This window comes from Punica granatum, chromosome 7 (assembly GCF_007655135.1).
Source record: "Punica granatum isolate Tunisia-2019 chromosome 7, ASM765513v2, whole genome shotgun sequence".
NCBI lineage: Eukaryota > Viridiplantae > Streptophyta > Magnoliopsida > Myrtales > Lythraceae > Punica > Punica granatum.
The window spans coordinates 20,321,125-20,338,292 of NC_045133.1; the positions used below are offsets into that span (position 1 = coordinate 20,321,125).

At 40.2% G+C, this 17,168-nt stretch overlaps 3 protein-coding genes across 4 annotated transcripts; all 3 read left to right on the top strand.

Annotated features, from left to right (window-relative positions):
- The first annotated feature begins 775 nt into the window (after positions 1 to 775).
- Positions 776 to 3,168, top strand: LOC116212629 (thymidylate kinase-like). The gene is made up of 6 exons (XM_031547259.1): positions 776 to 949; positions 1,158 to 1,505; positions 2,230 to 2,341; positions 2,434 to 2,493; positions 2,615 to 2,719; positions 2,851 to 3,168. Exons 1-6 carry the CDS (start codon positions 915 to 917, stop codon positions 2,965 to 2,967), a joined length of 777 nt encoding a protein of 258 aa, XP_031403119.1. The 5' UTR covers positions 776 to 914; the 3' UTR covers positions 2,968 to 3,168.
- A 3,591-nt stretch (positions 3,169 to 6,759) lies between these two features.
- Positions 6,760 to 10,610, top strand: LOC116214678 (glycerol-3-phosphate dehydrogenase [NAD(+)]). The gene is made up of 11 exons (XM_031550096.1): positions 6,760 to 7,342; positions 8,142 to 8,218; positions 8,306 to 8,378; positions 8,649 to 8,866; positions 8,959 to 9,066; positions 9,174 to 9,237; positions 9,469 to 9,506; positions 9,618 to 9,738; positions 9,824 to 9,878; positions 9,955 to 10,003; positions 10,148 to 10,610. Exons 1-11 carry the CDS (start codon positions 7,159 to 7,161, stop codon positions 10,304 to 10,306), a joined length of 1,146 nt encoding a protein of 381 aa, XP_031405956.1. The 5' UTR covers positions 6,760 to 7,158; the 3' UTR covers positions 10,307 to 10,610.
- Positions 10,611 to 11,332: 722 nt separating this feature from the next.
- LOC116214679 lies at positions 11,333 to 15,059 on the top strand. 2 transcript variants are annotated; one of them, XM_031550098.1, is made up of 7 exons: positions 11,333 to 11,648; positions 12,246 to 12,487; positions 12,887 to 13,075; positions 13,613 to 13,702; positions 13,837 to 13,895; positions 14,242 to 14,392; positions 14,486 to 15,059. In XM_031550098.1, exons 2-7 carry the CDS (start codon positions 12,254 to 12,256, stop codon positions 14,603 to 14,605), a joined length of 843 nt encoding a protein of 280 aa, XP_031405958.1. In that variant the 5' UTR covers positions 11,333 to 11,648; positions 12,246 to 12,253; the 3' UTR covers positions 14,606 to 15,059. The 2 variants fall into 2 exon arrangements, with proteins under 2 accessions (XP_031405958.1, XP_031405957.1); XM_031550097.1 differs by having other exon boundaries at positions 11,336 to 11,644.
- Positions 15,060 to 17,168: the final 2,109 nt, after the last annotated feature.

The window sequence follows — 17,168 nt, forward strand, 5'->3', positions numbered from 1 at the left end:
TTTTTTCCCTCCTTTTTGATGAATGACCGATGAGAATTTTTCTTCCTTTTTGACTATGCCAATAATATGACGTTTGGAAGCTTAATTAACTATAAACAATCAATCAATTACCTTCCTTTTGGCCGATTCTGGATTGTTGTGCTCGATAACTATATTATTTTGTTGCCCTACATGATTAACTGCATCTCGTACTTAAAATAGAGAAACACGCGGACATTTGTAGGACCTTAAAGCATAGAAGTTCGTGGAAATTATAGATCAGAGGCACATCGAACTTAGACAACAAATTTAGCTGGCTAATAGGGCCCCCATATGTCGTTCCGCGCCTCTTCGTTTTAGCATCAAGCAGGTTCGGGACTCTACATTTGAGAAACTCGATTGTGTTGCTTATAATTTGTGACACGTACATGCTTATATACAGAATACTCCCAGTTTTACTAGACTGAACATTTTAGTAAATATTCCGCTCGAATTCCAATTCTACACGGGGGGGGGGGGGGGAAGGAACTTTGTTGGTGGTTCCATTTCAACGAGTCCTAGACTTGCATAGGTCCATACGCGTCACGAAAGCAGTTTAAGGAACGTGGCACAACGTCATTGTTGACAACAAGTGGTGAATCGACCGACCGAAAAGGCACGTAGATGTGGGCAGATGGGACGATGTTAGAAGCCCATATCCATCTTCTCCGGGCCCATTCTCTAAGCCCATAGACAAAGAAAACCCTGTTGGCTCTGTGGCCTCCTATGTATAAATCAAATGCTCTGTCCCCGTTTCTTCTCTCTCTCTCTCTCTCTGTGTCTCTCCTCTGCTCAAAGCACGGGAGAGGTGTTCCTAAGCAGAGATGTCTGTCCAATTCAAATGTGAAAAGTGCTTCCCGACAATTCCAGCTTGTGGGTTTTCAAGGACATGATCTATGCTTGCCATTGGTTCGCAGATTCGAAGCTCTTCGTAAGTATATTTCCCCCGTCTCCTTTCAGCTGAAATGGATTCTTTCATGTGCTGCAGTGCTCTGTCTGTGTTCTGGTTCCTCGGTTTCTTTCTCTCTCAGGGAAGCGTATTGGACCAAAAATGCCATTTTTTGTTTGTCAAGAACAGGAAAAGTGGGAAAAGATTGTTCCTTGTGATGTTGATGATTGTTGCTTTTGCCTTCTTGTAGTGTATTTGGTGCTGCAACGACAAGGAAGTTCTTGTTGAACTTCCCCCGCGAGTATTGTGGTAGAGACATTAGAATGAGGAAGTGTCACAATAGCTACCTCGACAGTGTTAGCAGCGAGTCTAGAGGGGCTCTTATTGTCTTGGAAGGATTGGACCGTAGCGGGAAAAGTTTGCAATCGAGCCGACTGGTTTCGTACTTGGAGGGTTCGGGACATTCCGTGGAGCCATGGAGGTTCCCCGACAGAACTACGAGTGTCGGACAAATGATATCCTCGTACCTGGCTAACAAGTCAGAGTTGGATGATCGGACAGTGCATCTCCTGTTCAGCGCGAATCGTTGGGAGAAGAGGTGGGTCTCACGTATCCCTCATGCATTGTTTTTAATTTTCTATAGAATTTATTGTTTTCCTATTTGAGTTACAGTTTTGAGTTTGATATTATTTGTGCCCTTTTTGTAGCCTTAGCGTAGTTAACATTGATCGTTAGACAAGCGGATCTTTTCTTCCCCCCCTTAAGTTGTGTTTCGTTGTTCGATTTTTCAGATCCAGATAGGTAGTCTTTATGAACGAAGAGCAAATTTTGAACACTGCATCATCAGTTTGTGCTTTCACATGTTATGTTAATCGCTAGTTTCTTTGTTTTCTGGTGGCAAGTTAGCCATTCACACTTTTTAAGTAATCGTTACATTCATGTGTGGATGGCAGTAGGCCCACCTAGATTGATATGTTGGCAGCTGAATTTTGATGGCGAAGTCCGATGTTGATTTCACCTTGTTTTCTGCCAAATACATTATAAATTTACTGTTCACAAAAAAAAGAAGAATTACGGTAGATAAGCGCCACGTTTATTTTAAAACTTTCCATGATGGTTATACTGCTTTGCGAGAACCGTAATTAACTTAACAATTCCATTCCATGCTTATCTGTAACCTCTAAGTTTCCTACAGAAATTTTGCTACTGAGATAAATTTCTCGGACTTAGCTATTTTCTCCCTTTCCCCGTGATAATTTTCATGTGTAGCTTTCGTTTCACCACATTCCATTGTTGCTTGTTCTATTTTACTACATTTGCAGATCACAGATGGAAGCAAAGTTGAAAGCTGGGACCACCCTTGTTGTTGATCGATATTCGTACTCAGGTGTTGCTTTCTCTTCCGCTAAAGGACTCAATATTGAATGGTGTAAGGTAAATAGGAGCTAGAAACTGTTTTCTTTTACTTAAGCATTCTCTGATCCCCATTTACGACCCTTATGATTATATTATGATGATTCTTCCAGGCACCTGAGATTGGACTATTGGCACCAGATCTTGTTCTTTACCTCGACATTCCACCCGAGGCAAGTTCTTTATGATTCGTCCCTTCGACGGGACTCCAGCAATATATTATCATAAATTTTTGCCTCAAAATGCATAATGAAGGAACTGAGTAGTCATGGGAAAACAAACATTCATTCTCAGAAAGCTGCAGAGAGAGGGGGCTATGGAGGCGAGAGGTATGAGCAACTCGAGTTTCAGAAGAAAGTAGCCGAATACTACGAGGTCTTGCGTGATTCCTCTTGGAAGGTATACTTTGGTTGCTCATTCTACCTCCAACCCCAAAAAATAATAACAGTGCTCATCAACCTCGAGCTTTCTCCAATAATATCAGCTGATACAATAGACGTTTTCCCTTCTTGATGTTAATTGAATCGCAGATTATAGATGCCTCATTGCCGATTGAAGAAATCGAGAAGCAACTGCAGGAGTTGGCATCAGAATGTCTTAAGGAATGCCAAAAGGGGAAACCCCTTTCACTTCTCTGGTCATGTTAACAGGGCTTTACAGATTGCGGATTTGATGTACTGATCTTGTAATTTACATGCCTGTATATGGGGGGAAAGGAAAAATGAAAAGCTTTATTATCCCCACATGGAAATTATATGCTTGTTTCGATACCCTTGATTCGATTTCGAAAATTATAGCAACTCTGTGATCTTTCAATGAATATAGGATGAAATCAGTTTCCTCTGCAAGTAATTCTATCCATATGATAAAACCTATAAAATTAACAAAGGTCCCCATTACCAGTAATGATTGCAGGCTGGCCCTCTGATTTCCTTCTGCTTTGAAAGCATTCTTATTCTTGTTTCCACCATTGAATCTCGGTTGGCTCAATAACAGCCGATACTAATGGAGCTTCTCCAGACATTTGTAATTACGTATCCGAGCTGCATAATATCTAATGGAATGCCTGGGTATCTCCATTGCCCGATAAGATGATCTTAACCCATGTTTGAATTGAAATTCATATATTGTTACATGTTCTTCCCTTTTCAATTCTGGGTCGATACATGTATTTTAGTTGTATTTCATGGGATATTATATTATCTTTCACGACATATTCATAAATCTATATGTTATTGGCAATCAATATTATGTGTAGATTGTGATATCCCGATGGATATCTCATACGGCTCCCATAAGCACCTTCCCAAGTACCCCTAAAACTGAGATTGAATTCTTCTAATTTTCTTAGATATATTCTTCTACATTATGATTGAAAAAAAAAAAGAAATTTTATTGGACCACCATCACCAATACTCTAAAATATATTGCCATAGCTGAGTCCACGAGGAAGATTTTTAGTAAGTTTTTCTCGTTTAATTATATCACACGGTTGACAAATAAAATTATTCAGAATTTGACCGTAGAGTAATTAAAGGTTCACTTCAAATGTGAATTGGGACATGATAGGGAAAGAAAATTTGCCCCCTTAGCTGGCAATGGCAATCCGCGCGGCCACGATATGAATGAAATCGTGGATGGGCTAACTAGGCCCTCCTTATTGCGGTAACTTCTCATCATTATCAACACATACGGTACTTTTCCGGCGAAAATCGAAAACGATAAAACTTGGTCTATATATGACCACGTATGCAGAAGATCTAAAGGGCCTCGTGAAGTCCATTGTTAGGCTCATTTATGCTAAAATTGGGTAGCGTGTAGAAATTGACCGGTTAAGGGATATGACCGTTTTAACATCCCTTCTACTTTTAGTCGCAACTAAAAATTTCTGACACGACAAGGTAACAAGCCGTAAACACGAGATGGAATTAAACCGGTTCGGATATGTGTAGAAAATTAGTTAATTAGATATCAAGTTGCATACATATATACATTCAAACAGAGGGAGAAGTCGGGTATAGTGCGGTAACATCCCATCTTTTGTTGCGTGGATGCATGTTTCAAGAAAAAAAAAATTTATCACAGGCCAATCATATTGGGATCATATTATAGTACTATTGACTTTCTATACATTCCTTATTCATGTTCATATGACTAAATTATGTATTTGTTATCATAATATATACTTATTTTACAGTTTTAAGTATTTATTATGCCCACTTATCTTTTTATCATATATTTTCTTTATATCTATATTCATTTGTACATCATATGAGTTAAATATTAGCTTGGTCATACAAAAGTTGACAAATTTTTCGTGCAACTCGCGGGTATCAACTAGTTTAATATAAGTTCTAAAAGAAAATTTCATTTCACTAAGTGACACGATCCCATGAATAAAGGCCTAGAGCAATCGGTAAAACCATAAATGACATCATATCAATGTTGTCAATGCTCTCTGCTTGAATATGGCGGATCATCGGTGATTGATTGGAGGCAAAATAGCAGTAAGGCTGAGAAGAGGTACAAGACGAGAAAAAGGCGGTTAACAGTGAACCCTAATTAAAAGTTCTTTTGGTAAATTTAACAAATCCATGGGGGTATTTCAGTAATTATATATACACCTTAACGGGATTGGAGATGAATTTTGATGCGAAATACCGAGTTCTGGTTAAAAAGCCATGTGTCCATCTCATGATCCAATAGGCAAGACCCCTTGATAGCCATTGAAATTGCATTGTCATCGGAAAAGGCTATTGAAGCACCATGATAGATGTTATTGCAAACTTTATATTTCGATCAATCGTATCCCACAAAACATGTGAAGTTTAGAGCAATGCCCTTAGAAGTTGCTTGTTTGACCCGAACTCTAATGTTGCGTTTGATTTCATAGTAGGATTTTAAAATCAGATTTTGATTTTGAAAAAGAGTTGTATAAATGGGGCCACCCTTTGATTTTGTATGAGTTATGTTATTTTGTTGTGAAAAAAAGTGGTATAAATGAGGTCTACTCTTTGATTTTGTATGAGTTATTTTATTTTGTAGTGGGTAGAGTTAAAGTTAGAATTGTGATTAATAATACCCACAAACCAAACATGGCCTTAATTTTGCGCATGTCATGTTTCTAGTTTTTAAATCAAAACACATGCGAGGATTGACAACATAACCTTTTCACCGCCTTTGATCATATATGGTCGTTAAACTAGCCACCAAACTTTAATGAATTCTTGCGTGCCAATTGAATGATCAAGTCTATATCGTACATTAATTGGGAAAGTAATTCACTTTTATCATGCCACTGAATCCATATCGTACACTTTTATAAAAACTTATTCGGTTTTTGTATCGCTGCGAATGTTACCAGCATAAATGATCGTTCTCCAATCAGCATGTGTTTGAGGCACTTGTTTAGTAACATTACAAGTTCAAGAACAGACATGAGCAAACATTAGAGAATATCGTCATTCACATCCTCATCTTTCTCCATGCATGCTGCCATTCCAATAGTTATGGTCTAAAGAGATGCAAAATACCTCTATAAAATGGAGGATTTTTTTTTTTTGAAATGTCTTTACATTTTACTTCCATTCCATTCGCTCGTATCAAACATGTTATGTTATGATACGTTGAAATTATCTTAATAGCACTTTGTCACTTAGTTCCACACCTTTCATGTTAGGATCTAATACTGCATCCTTCACCGATACATCGAAAGCAAGCTTAGTACAACACTAGAAGGCTTATGCTCACAAGTATTTCACAGAACTAGCTCAAAGTGTTAATGGTTACATCACAGTACGAACCGACCATTTCGTTGAGCTAACATGCTACTATATAGTGTAGGAAAGTGAATGTTACACCACTTACTTCTTTTCCAATATAAGTAGTAATAGATAATATATTCTAACGTTTACAGTTAGGCCGAGTACCCCTAGACTGAACTGACCCGCATTTTTGGTTTAGTTCTGTTCAACAAACCGAACCAAACCATGCACCCCCTACAAAGTTCCACAAAATTATGTGCTCCTTTGAGCACCCATCCGCTATCATTCGGTCAAAATAAATGAATCAATCACAACTGTTAATTCTTTTGAATCTTGCTACTTTACGCGTTTCTAGATTTGATAACCGTTGTCCATAGAGGCACGGTTTGAATCCAAAACTAATCCATTAAGAGCAAATCACAATTAAATTTAATCGTTTTTGAGTTCTGCTCTGACTTAAAGTATTGGAGAGTGGAGTAAGGCTTTCAACCCTGCTATGACTTCCTTTGCCTTGCCTTTAAGCGGAGCTCACATAGCAACCAACACAAGAGGATCGACCATTGGTTATTCCCCTGACCGAATCGTTCATCCCCAGTCACCCGACTAAGCGAAAGGAGGAGGAGGAGGATCCACATGAGAACCGAACCAGTTAGTTGGTAGGAAGTTGAAGTCCCGCCCCTGAAATGGACCAAATCAACCGTTGGGTGTAAGTACCCCTTTGAATCATATGCCAAAATTCCAAAATCGACAAAATCCCCATCGCATCACTCTCCCTCTCTCTCTCTCTCTCTCTGCCATTAACCAAAGAAGGGAAACAGAGGAGGAGAGAGACGGAGAGAGGCATAGAGGAGATCGCCAGATTCAACAGCATACACATAGTTTGTCACGGAGACGTGTTGATGTCTTCTCCGCCTTCTTCCCCCGCAATGCCTTCTCCCCTTCTTATTCTCTCTCTGTCCTTCCCTTATATTTCTCCCGCTTCTTCCTCTGGTCCACTCGCACCCCCCGCCATCACCCCCTCTATCTCCTCTCCTCCCTTCGTCGCTCCCTCTCCCCGCTCTGTGAGCCTCTGCAATGGCACCGGCCTTTGAACCCCAGCAAGATGCTCCATTGGAGCTGCAGGGCGGCGCGGGGAACCCGTCACTCGCCGTCAATGACGGCCCCAAATCGAGGGTCACCGTCGTTGGCAGCGGCAACTGGGGCAGCGTCGCCGCCAAGCTCATCGCCTCCAACACCCTCAAGCTCCCATCTTTCCACGGTTCGTTACCACCATTTCTCCTCCTTAAAAGCAGTTTTCTTTCTCTGCCCTTTTCTTGGACGAACATATTTTGCATGTTAATCGATCAATGCAAAGCTCTAATACGTGCAGATTTGAGCTCTCTGCTTGCATGTAGAGGAGGGGTATGGAAGCAGAATTTTGATCCTATTGAGACAGTGTGTGTGTCTTTGGTCCCGTGAGATTCTTTTCAGGATATGTCTTAACGTTTGATTCCAAATCATGATTGAATTGGTAAAACAAGAGGCAACCATATATCATGTGGGTCTTCCTGATTTTGTCTTTTTCTGGAAGATTGTTAACTAAAGACGTGTTTTTGCCCCCTTTTGTTCTTTGTCAATCATTGAATGAAGCATCGGTTAATCAGAAAGCAGTTCCAAACTTGTGGGACTATGATTTCGGTTGAGCTGAAATTCACGTAACTGGCGTTGATTTTGGTCTTTGGTTGACTCTTTGCGGGGTGGAGCATGAGCTGATGAGGCATGTTTTTAATCGAGTTGCAATGAAAATTTGTTGTCAAAAGGTTATAGTGAAGACAAGACTTCACAGGAAAGGAGTTTCTGTCTTTGTATTAGAATTTGAATTTTGGTGACATTGATTTTATATTTTAGATGTTAGCCTCGATCATGAATCCTGTTCTGTTTGCTATTGAATTGATTGTGATTTGTAATGATGAAGCAGGAACAACAGTTTTATATTTTGTCTTTTTCTCAATTGAAGAAGGCCATTATCTAATTTGGTATTTTTCCTTCCCGTTACCTTTAAAAATCAACAAATTTAGATGAAGTGAGGATGTGGGTGTTTGAGGAGGTACTACCGAGTGGCGAGAAACTCACTGATGTCATCAACCGAACCAATGTGAGGCGTTTAACATGTTCACTTGTGATTGTACTGTGGTTTGCTAGTATTTTTCTTCATTAAGGTCTGAGTGTGTTATTTTTGCAGGAAAATGTTAAATATCTCCCCGGAATTAAGCTTGGTAAAAATGTTGTTGCAGACCCAGAGCTTGATAATGCAGGTACTCGTTCTGTCAATAGCCTGATTGAATTGTTTAACTTAGTATAGACGATGTTTGCCAGGTCTTTCATGATTCATTAGCTCTTTCCTCGGAAGCATTGTTTGGTGCTGGAGAAAATCTGTGGAAACATATTGCTGCTATATTCCATCTGGATGTGAAGTTAGACAACTTCTGTTATTTTGTGCAGAAAGAAGAAATAGAATTAGATCGGAACAATTTTGTGTTGTCAGGAATGTCCTTGTGCTTATATTTGTGAATGAAACTATGCAGTTAAGGATGCAAACATGCTCGTCTTTGTTACCCCACATCAGTTCATGGAGGGCATCTGCAAGAGACTCGTAGGGAAGATAAAGGAAGGAGCAGAGGCCATCTCCCTTATTAAGGGCATGGAGGTCAAAATGGAGGGGCCTTGCATGATCTCGAGCCTCATCTCAGATCTTCTTGGGATCAACTGCTGCGTCCTAATGGGAGCAAACATCGCAAATGAGGTATGCTGTTTGAGCTAATCGTGGTATACCTTTAGGGCGATTTTGAGTCGTCTTCTTATTGGCATTTTGATGAGGGACAATTTCTTTGGCAGATTGCTGTGGAGAAATTCAGTGAGGCGACAGTAGGGTACAGAGAGAAGAGAGAGACGGCAGAGAAGTGGGTTCAGCTCTTTAGCACTCCGTATTTCATGGTCTCAGCTGTGAGTGTCAATAAACTTCTTGTTCTGCAATAAAATTAATGTTGCAAAGGCTTCGTATCCCAACTTAATGTTTTGTCTTAATTTATTGGTCTAACACACAAAAATAGGTTGAAGATGTTGAAGGAGTAGAACTTTGTGGAACACTGAAGAATGTCGTGGCCATTGCAGCTGGTACTCTATATAAAATACTTACCTTCTTACTGTACTAGGTGAAAAGAATTCAATATGAACAACCCCACATCCAATATAAGACAGATCTTCATTTACTTAGCAAGAAATGATCACTTAAAAAACAAAAATTGCAAAGATACTGTTGGATTAAAGCTGTAGGACATTCTTTCTCGCATTTATTAACTGCAAAACACCAAGGGGTGTTGACTAAGTAGACAATTGATATTTCAGGTTTCGTGGATGGATTGGAGATGGGAAACAACACAAAAGTAAGTCCAAAGTCCGAGTGAAACTTCTATTCTTATACTGACGTTCTTGGGAGACATTGGATGAAGCTATACTGTCATTTCCCTTATCACTGCTTTCTCGGATGTACTTAGGCCGCAATTATGAGGATTGGGCTAAGAGAGATGAAGGCGTTCTCCAAGCTTTTGTTCCCATCTGTTAAGGACAGCACCTTCTTCGAAAGCTGTGGTGTAGCTGACCTCATCACGACTTGTTGTAAGGAAGCATAGAAATCCTCTTTCAATATGTGCATAGATAGTGTGTTCCATATTGTAATTTATAATTGCTTTGTGTTTGGCAGTGGGGGGAAGAAATAGAAAAGTTGCAGAGGCTTTTGCGAAGAATGGCGGACAAAGGTCGTGCTTCCCTTTTGTTTATTAAATTTAAGCCCGTTTTGAAGTAAAATCTCAATGCTCTTTTGTTCATGTTCAGGTCATTCGATGATCTTGAAGCAGAGATGCTGCAGGGACAAAAGCTACAGGTAAGACAATGAAAACGCCTTCCGTAGCCTTCGTTTTCCATTTTTTTTTTTTTTGTTTCAGAAAATAGGGAACCGTCCATCTTAAACTCTACAGTTAGCTAAAATGAGGTAAATGTCCTTATCCTCTCTGCGATTTCCTCGAAGGGTGTCTCGACAGCAAAAGAGGTTTACGAGGTCCTGAGGCACAGGGGCTGGCTCGAGCTCTTCCCACTCTTCGCGACCGTGCACGAGATCTCCACAGGCCATCTTCCTCCTTCGGCAATCGTCGAGTACAGCGAGCACAAGCCCGTCTTCTCTTGGTAGAGCAAGAGGACGACCAGTTCCAACCCCTTTAATGAGGGTTATAGTTGTCCTATTTCGAAATCTAAAGTGAGTTGGAAACAAAGCAAATCTACTGCAGGAAGCCATAGAAAAGAGCTTCAAGAGGTAGATGACATGTAAAACTAGATGGGAAGGTAAGGATTCAAAAGTTGCTATATGTATGTATTTGTTTCCACGTCAATGTTGAGGAAGCTTTCTCAGATGTTTTGTTATATCAGCAGCAAGAGGAGATATAATGGAAATCGGGTATAGGACGCACAATAAAGAGATGACTATTAGTTTCTTTGATCTTGGTTCGGATCTGTCAAGTTTATTTGGTGAATCCCCAACTTCAGAGTCTTGCGAGAGGCTTGGTTCGGGAGTGTTGATTTGAAAATATTCCTTGAATCCAGGACTGTCGGGGATTGTTGTTTTCTTCTGTCCTGTCTTAGAAAACAAAGTCCCTAGGATTCTTGGAGCTAAGGTGCAATGCCACCAAAAGCCGAAACAAAGTCCTTAGGATTCTTGGAGCTAAGGTGCAATGCCACCGAAAGCCGAAAACCAATCATTACGTTTCTGTCCATTCATTGACTCGATTGCAGCGAAAAAAATGTACAAAATCTCACCCGTCCCTGTTTTCCCATCGATCCGTAGGTCACATGTTCCCGGTACTTACTAACATCGATCCATAACGTAGTCACACGTTCCATACTTTTCCACCTTGATCGATATAGCTCCCTTGATCTGATCGAAACCAGATTTCCAAGTGATTTCTCTCTTCATTCAGTGTTGTTCTACGACGGAAAGGAACATAATCCGTTGAACTTTTTGCAGTAATTAAATGCAATTTTGTCGATAAAAATTGTGGGAGTCATCGCTCCGTGATTTAGGGATAAGAATGAGATTTTTCCACAATAAAATTATTTTTTATTCCCCTTCCGATTTAACTAATTTGAGACGAGGGCTAGCGTCGTTGTGCTGTGGGTTTGCTTGAAACATAATTTTTAGCAGGCCGAAGAAGAGCATACGGGACGATAGTGGTCAACCCGAGCACAGTAATCTCGTGCCGAGCACGTACCGGGCTTATCCCGTGCTACCGAGCAAGGCCCAAAGGCCCATAGCACCGACATAGCGAATGCCTCTGTGAGAGAGAGCGAGAGGAGGGGAGGGAGATCATTTTTGAAGCTCGTTGCCTTCTTCACCGTTCCGGAAGAAGAAGAAAAAATCGAAATCCCTAACTCGGAGGATCTGACGAAGAAAGTTCCGTCCCGCTCCATCGGCGAACCTGCCTCGGTCTCTCCTTCAGTGCCTGATCGCCTTCGCGAACTCGATCTCCAGAAGGTAGGTGCGGCGTCGTTGCCACCTTTTCCTCCCGTATGCTGCCGTTTAAACGGATTCATTTCCCTCCGTTGTCTTCGTTTTATCGTTGTATTCACTTCTCGAGCGGTCATGGAATTTTATTTGATTCAGCGATGCTCATGCCAGTCATTAAATTCTCCCATTTTCGGTTGTTTTACTTGCCCGGAACTCAGCATGTCTGCGGACTCTTACAGCATACGACAACAAGTGAAAAAAAAGTGTCGGTTTCGGGTTGATGCCATATCCAGTTTCCTCTGTAATTTCTTGTCGTTTTGAGTTTGGATTATCCTGTCGTGTTGATAGTGAATTTCGATATCGGTTTTGCTTCATTGAAATGGTTTCTTTTGTGGTTGTTCCCATCTGAGTTGGTCTCTACCAACTTTTACAGTTCATTGACATGGAGTACTATGGCTATGCGATTTATTGATTAGAATAGGTGTATGGGGTTTCGAGACTGTTTTGTCTATTTCGCATGAGCTTGAGTTTTGTTTGTCGATAAGATATATACTGAAACTTGGCATACGTTTCTGCCTGTTAAACTTGTTGTCATGTAAACTGAAACCATCTCTATTTGTCGCGTCAGAAGCTTCGATGGGTTCAGTTGATCCTCCAGATTGCAGTGGAGTGGGTGTGGATATGTTCAGCTACTATTCTCGTGCGGTAGCAGAATTATTGGCCAAAGATGATGGCGGTGACGGGAAAGATAGTAGTTGTACCGAGTTATTTACTGATGCAATCGCTGCGAGGCTTTCGGATGCAAAAAGAGAAAGGTTGAGGTTGTTGCTTAGGCAAGCTGTGTTTGTCCTTACTCCTGAGGTTGATGAGGTAGGCTTTCTTCTTTGTCCTTGTTGATATTGAATTGTTCATCAGGAAGAAAGTATAAAGAACCTTATAAAGAAGAACCTTAGTGTTGGAGTTTGGCCTTAATATGGGTCACAGTTTCATGGCTGATGTGATTCTGACAACATTTAGGCAACTATTGGCCTTAAATGTTGTCAACATTTGGAAGTTAGAAGAGAAAGAAGATGTGAAATGAGAGGAGATTACACACAAAATTTTATACAACTTTTCTCTTTTGTTTGCTCGCTTTTTCGAACGGATAATTCATACGACTTCTCTCGCTCAATGCTAAAAACATATGTGTAGTTGTAAGTTGAATTTCCTATAGTAGATCAGAAATTCTGAGGATAAGAGGGTGATTTGTAAGGATGCCTTCTGTTTCAGATGCTTGAACCAGTTATGAAAATGCGTTGCTGGCAACTGCAGCTGAAACAGCTAGAAACCTGTTCAGACACCACATCTGATAGCGACATAGTTGAATTCATCCCCAAAAAGCTTAGAACGTCTTCTCCTGCTTCACCAGCAAGTAGCTCACCTCATGAAAGTCCTGTCAGAGATGAGCCCAATTCAAAGGTTTGTTTTCCTTCGTTTTGTTTCCCTGCTTTTTGCTGTATGAATTGTTGTAGGACTTGGTTTTACAGAGTTTTCATCATATGACACTGGACCAGCATATACGCCATAGCTATCTAGTCGCTCTCCAGTTTTGAGGTTGTTCATGTCTGGTTACATGTTTTCTATCTGTCAACTACTTGTGGGATTAGATTCGAGGGGGAAAGGGTGAAAAAGAAATGTTTCTTGTTTGGCTTACCTTGTGACTGTGAAGCTCATTGTCGTAGAAAATTATCAGAGATAGCTTTGCTTTAAACTTATGGTGTACATGCATCATCTTTGCACAGCTGCGGAAGGAATTTCCAGAAGAGAGGAATTCCTTAAACAGTTTAAGGACTGAACGTCGGCTTTCCAGTGAAAATTGATTCTTGGAAACTTTTTGTCAATTTGAAGGAGAATTCTGGTCTCATTGAACTGAGAAATGTCCTATCCTCTCAGATTTGTGAAATGCAATAGGCAACTTGATTGAAGGCTTCCATATCTTAATACTTGTTCTTTTAGGGGGATGATTATATGGAATTTTTGCTGAAGAATCAAAGCTCAAAGGTTGAGCCTCTACTGAAAAAGCATTATGATGACCTGTCTGCCATGGTAATCCTCTGCAACTTGCTCTCCTCATATAATGAGAATTAGAAGTGTTGCCATTTATTTGGTTGGAAGATGACTTCTCTTCTGGAATATTTATGGAGAATCTAACTTCTTATTTTTTCGGTGACTGTTGATAGTTGGAGAACAGGAGACAGAGATTAGAAGAACTGCTTGATGCTGTCATGTCCAAGTGCAGGTATTATCATTTGTTGCTTTTACCAGAGAAGATTGCTGTGATAATTCTAAATAAATACTGCTGACAGCATTTGGTCTTATCCATTATGATCATGCGATATCGAGACCACAGTAGGTCCTACTACTAGATTACAAGGGAAACTTCTTGCTTTGGCTATGATAGGCTCTCTCTTATTCCTAAGGAGTTCGGAAATACCAGGGGTTCTGGTGAAGTCCAAATAAAAATGAAAAATAAAATCTCCCTTCCCATTGTATCTCTATCGGATTTGAACATCAGGTTTGTATATAATCACAATCAGCTATTTGCCTCTTACCAAAACTCTTTTCCGGTTATTTTCATGATTCAGATTGATGACGTCATCAGAGAAGGAACGACTTAGAAAACGGGTTGTGAAGCTGCCAGAAGACTATCTCGGACGAGCATTAGAGATTGTCGGACATAGAAAAGGATCAGACACTGAATCTCATGATAAAATATTTGAGGACTTGGATAAAGCGGTAAATTTTAGATCTACAAAAAATATAATTAACCTATGTGACCAGAATTAGCTCCTTCATTCATTTATTTTACATGATTGGGTTAATTGGCAGGATAATATAACTCTCTGGAGGTTGTATTGCTATGTCGAAGCACTCAAAAATTCAGACAAGCTTGGTTCAACTGGTATAACCTCATTATGGTCTCGCAGCTGTGGACATACTAGACGATGATGAAACTTGCATTTTGCAACTTTCACATGAGGCGATGTATTTCGAGAAGATATTAGGCAGCCTTCTCTCTCGCTGCGTTAGACATATTAGACAATGACGAAACTTGTATTCTCTCGGCTGTTATATGAGTAGTATTTTGAAAAAATATTGGGCCGCTTTCTCATAGCAGGGAGACTCAGAAAAATTATGAAGGGAAAGATAGCAAGTTTTGAGGGTGTGCCCAAATGTTACGGCAGGGAATACGCACTGCTGCAAATACACTTCGGAACAGGTAAGGAGTTGCCAGTGTACAGTCATTGTAGCGTTTTGGCATGAGCGTAAAATTTGGCTATGAAATAAAATGGCCAAAGAATCTACATAGACTGTCATTTTGATTGTATGTGTACATATCAGAGCACAATTTTGGTAAACTTTCTGCAAGGGAAAATGCCCCAGCTGATCCTTAAGACTTTTCCATTTCGTTCATTTTACTCCCTTTATGAATGTTTGGTTTGTTGATTTTCATCCATGCACCTTGCTTTTCGAGTTCATTTTAGTTTTGCCGGCGCCAATCCGTACCTCAGGCATCAATGGCGGAGGTGGTGGAGCTGTGAATGCAAGTCGAAGCCTAGAAAGTACATTGAGGGAACAAAATTTAGGAAATGCAATGACAGGGCATGGAGGGCCAGAATAGAATAGCCCATGAGAAATGCGCTAATGCCCATTGGTGGGGATCGGTAAAATTGAATTCCGAGAGGAAGTTGTAATGACCTCTGAGCCATCCAGTACTTACACGCGTTGCCTTCTCGGTAAATGTAGCGCACCTTGATAAGCAAGTCATGCTTCAAGAGAGTGAATATTGTCACTAGTGGCAACACATGAGGAGCACCAGCGCTCGGGCCCGATGGCGAAGCAGCTCTGGTAAAAGCTCCGTGATGATGCTCCGAAAGCCCAAAAAGGCAAGCACACTGCAGCATGATCGAAAGGCCACAAAGCTTGGCGACTGCTGCAGTTGCCTAACCAATGTTACGGGTAAAAACCCAATAGCTAACGACCGTCCTCATCCTTGATGACATTTCCAGCCCCCGTACGTGCATCCAGGATTCCCTTTCGAAGCCCAGTCGATGTTAAACTTCACCTAACCCGGAGGAGGGCGCTTCCGCTTAATCCACTTCCATGCTTTCTCAATCTTAAAACGGCCAAATCTACTCGAATGATGTTGAAAAGCGAAAGCAGTTCTCAAAATACTACTCGAGTGGAAGAACTCTGTGTCACAGAGTAGTATTTTGAGAACTGCTTTCGCTTTTCAACATCATTCGAGTAGATTTGGCCGTTTTAAGATTGAGAAAGCATGGAAGTGGATTTCTAGACTCTGTGTTCAAGCAGTTCCTCTGATTGAACCCATTGATTTCTAGACTTCCTACCCTATTTCTGCATAAGAATACCGTCAAGCTCACAAGAGAGGAGGTCTCCAAATTATACCCATATATATATATATATTAGGGCAGTCCTCAGTCGCTCGTTGGACACCCCTGAGGCGGGCCAAAACCTGTTCTTACGCTGCTCAATGTTGTCGAAGCGTCGCAGTTCCATACAAGAAGACGATCATATATCAACCTTATGATCATTATTTAGTGATAAAAATGAAGGGAAATAGGAGATGTTAGCGGATACTTAATTTTAATTTTTTCCATTATTTTAATTCTAATATCATTATTCTTGTAAAATGAAATATACGAGTTCTCACATTTATTTTAAGCGGCCATATATCATAGAAATATATATATGTATATATATATATATATATTGAAGTATATATATGTAGTACGGATAATTTGTGAATGTGATATAGTAAGATCAAATTGAACAGCAGATAATATGATGGATCAAATAAGAAATAAAAAAGATCATGTATGCACGCCTATGCATAGACTCAGCTCTGGGAAGCACATTGCACATTAATTGGCATGTATCGACAAATCAATATGATGATTTGTATTAAATAACATGATGTACTAGAATAGGATTCTAGCCTGTTCGGTACTCATCAACTTAACTCTTCTCAGTTGAGAACGTCGGTTTCAATATAGAAATCCATGGTTATCTAATTTTGTTTATTTATGGAACTGGGATAATTACCCAAAGCGCCAAACATATAATATATCTTCTCTTTTGTTCTTACGGAAGAGATCGCACAAGATAATACCCAATGCAGCCATTTCAAAATTTTGAAAAATTATCTAGAAAGTAAGGGGAAAAAATGAAAAAGAGAAATTAATAGCAATTGCCCACAGCCTGTCTAGCTTTATATAATATTAATTAAACTGATATCTGTAACGTGAGAAGACATGATTTCCAATTAAATGCCCTTATGGTCCTTAAACAAATCCTATAGTCGACTCTTTGGCATGGATATGTGTAGAAGTACATGATAAACCACAAGAGCCATTTCCTAGGGATCGACATCGACTTAGGGCTTATAATATTCCTATGCTTGCAACAATGGCGACATCAAATCACTATCTGCCTATAGAACTCAATCTGCTTCTCTTGCTCTCTTGCATTGTTGCCGACATCCCGTGTC

Bases quoted from the DNA above. Each gene is read 5' to 3' on its own strand.
- LOC116214678 (XM_031550096.1), top strand. From the start codon at position 7,159: ATGGCACCGGCCTTTGAACCCCAGCAAGATGCTCCATTGGAGCTGCAG. The intron at 8,219-8,305 runs GTGAGGCGTTTA...TTATTTTTGCAG, and splicing joins ATGTCATCAACCGAACCAAT to GAAAATGTTAAATATCTCCC. The intron at 8,379-8,648 runs GTACTCGTTCTG...GAAACTATGCAG, and splicing joins CCCAGAGCTTGATAATGCAG to TTAAGGATGCAAACATGCTC.
- LOC116214679 (XM_031550098.1), top strand. From the start codon at position 12,254: ATGGGTTCAGTTGATCCTCCAGATTGCAGTGGAGTGGGTGTGGATATG. The intron at 12,488-12,886 runs GTAGGCTTTCTT...CTTCTGTTTCAG, and splicing joins TTACTCCTGAGGTTGATGAG to ATGCTTGAACCAGTTATGAA. The intron at 13,703-13,836 runs GTAATCCTCTGC...GACTGTTGATAG, and splicing joins ATGATGACCTGTCTGCCATG to TTGGAGAACAGGAGACAGAG.
- LOC116212629 (XM_031547259.1), top strand. From the start codon at position 915: ATGCTTGCCATTGGTTCGCAGATTCGAAGCTCTTC. The intron at 2,494-2,614 runs GCAAGTTCTTTA...ATTCATTCTCAG, and splicing joins ACCTCGACATTCCACCCGAG to AAAGCTGCAGAGAGAGGGGG. The intron at 2,720-2,850 runs GTATACTTTGGT...ATTGAATCGCAG, and splicing joins TGCGTGATTCCTCTTGGAAG to ATTATAGATGCCTCATTGCC.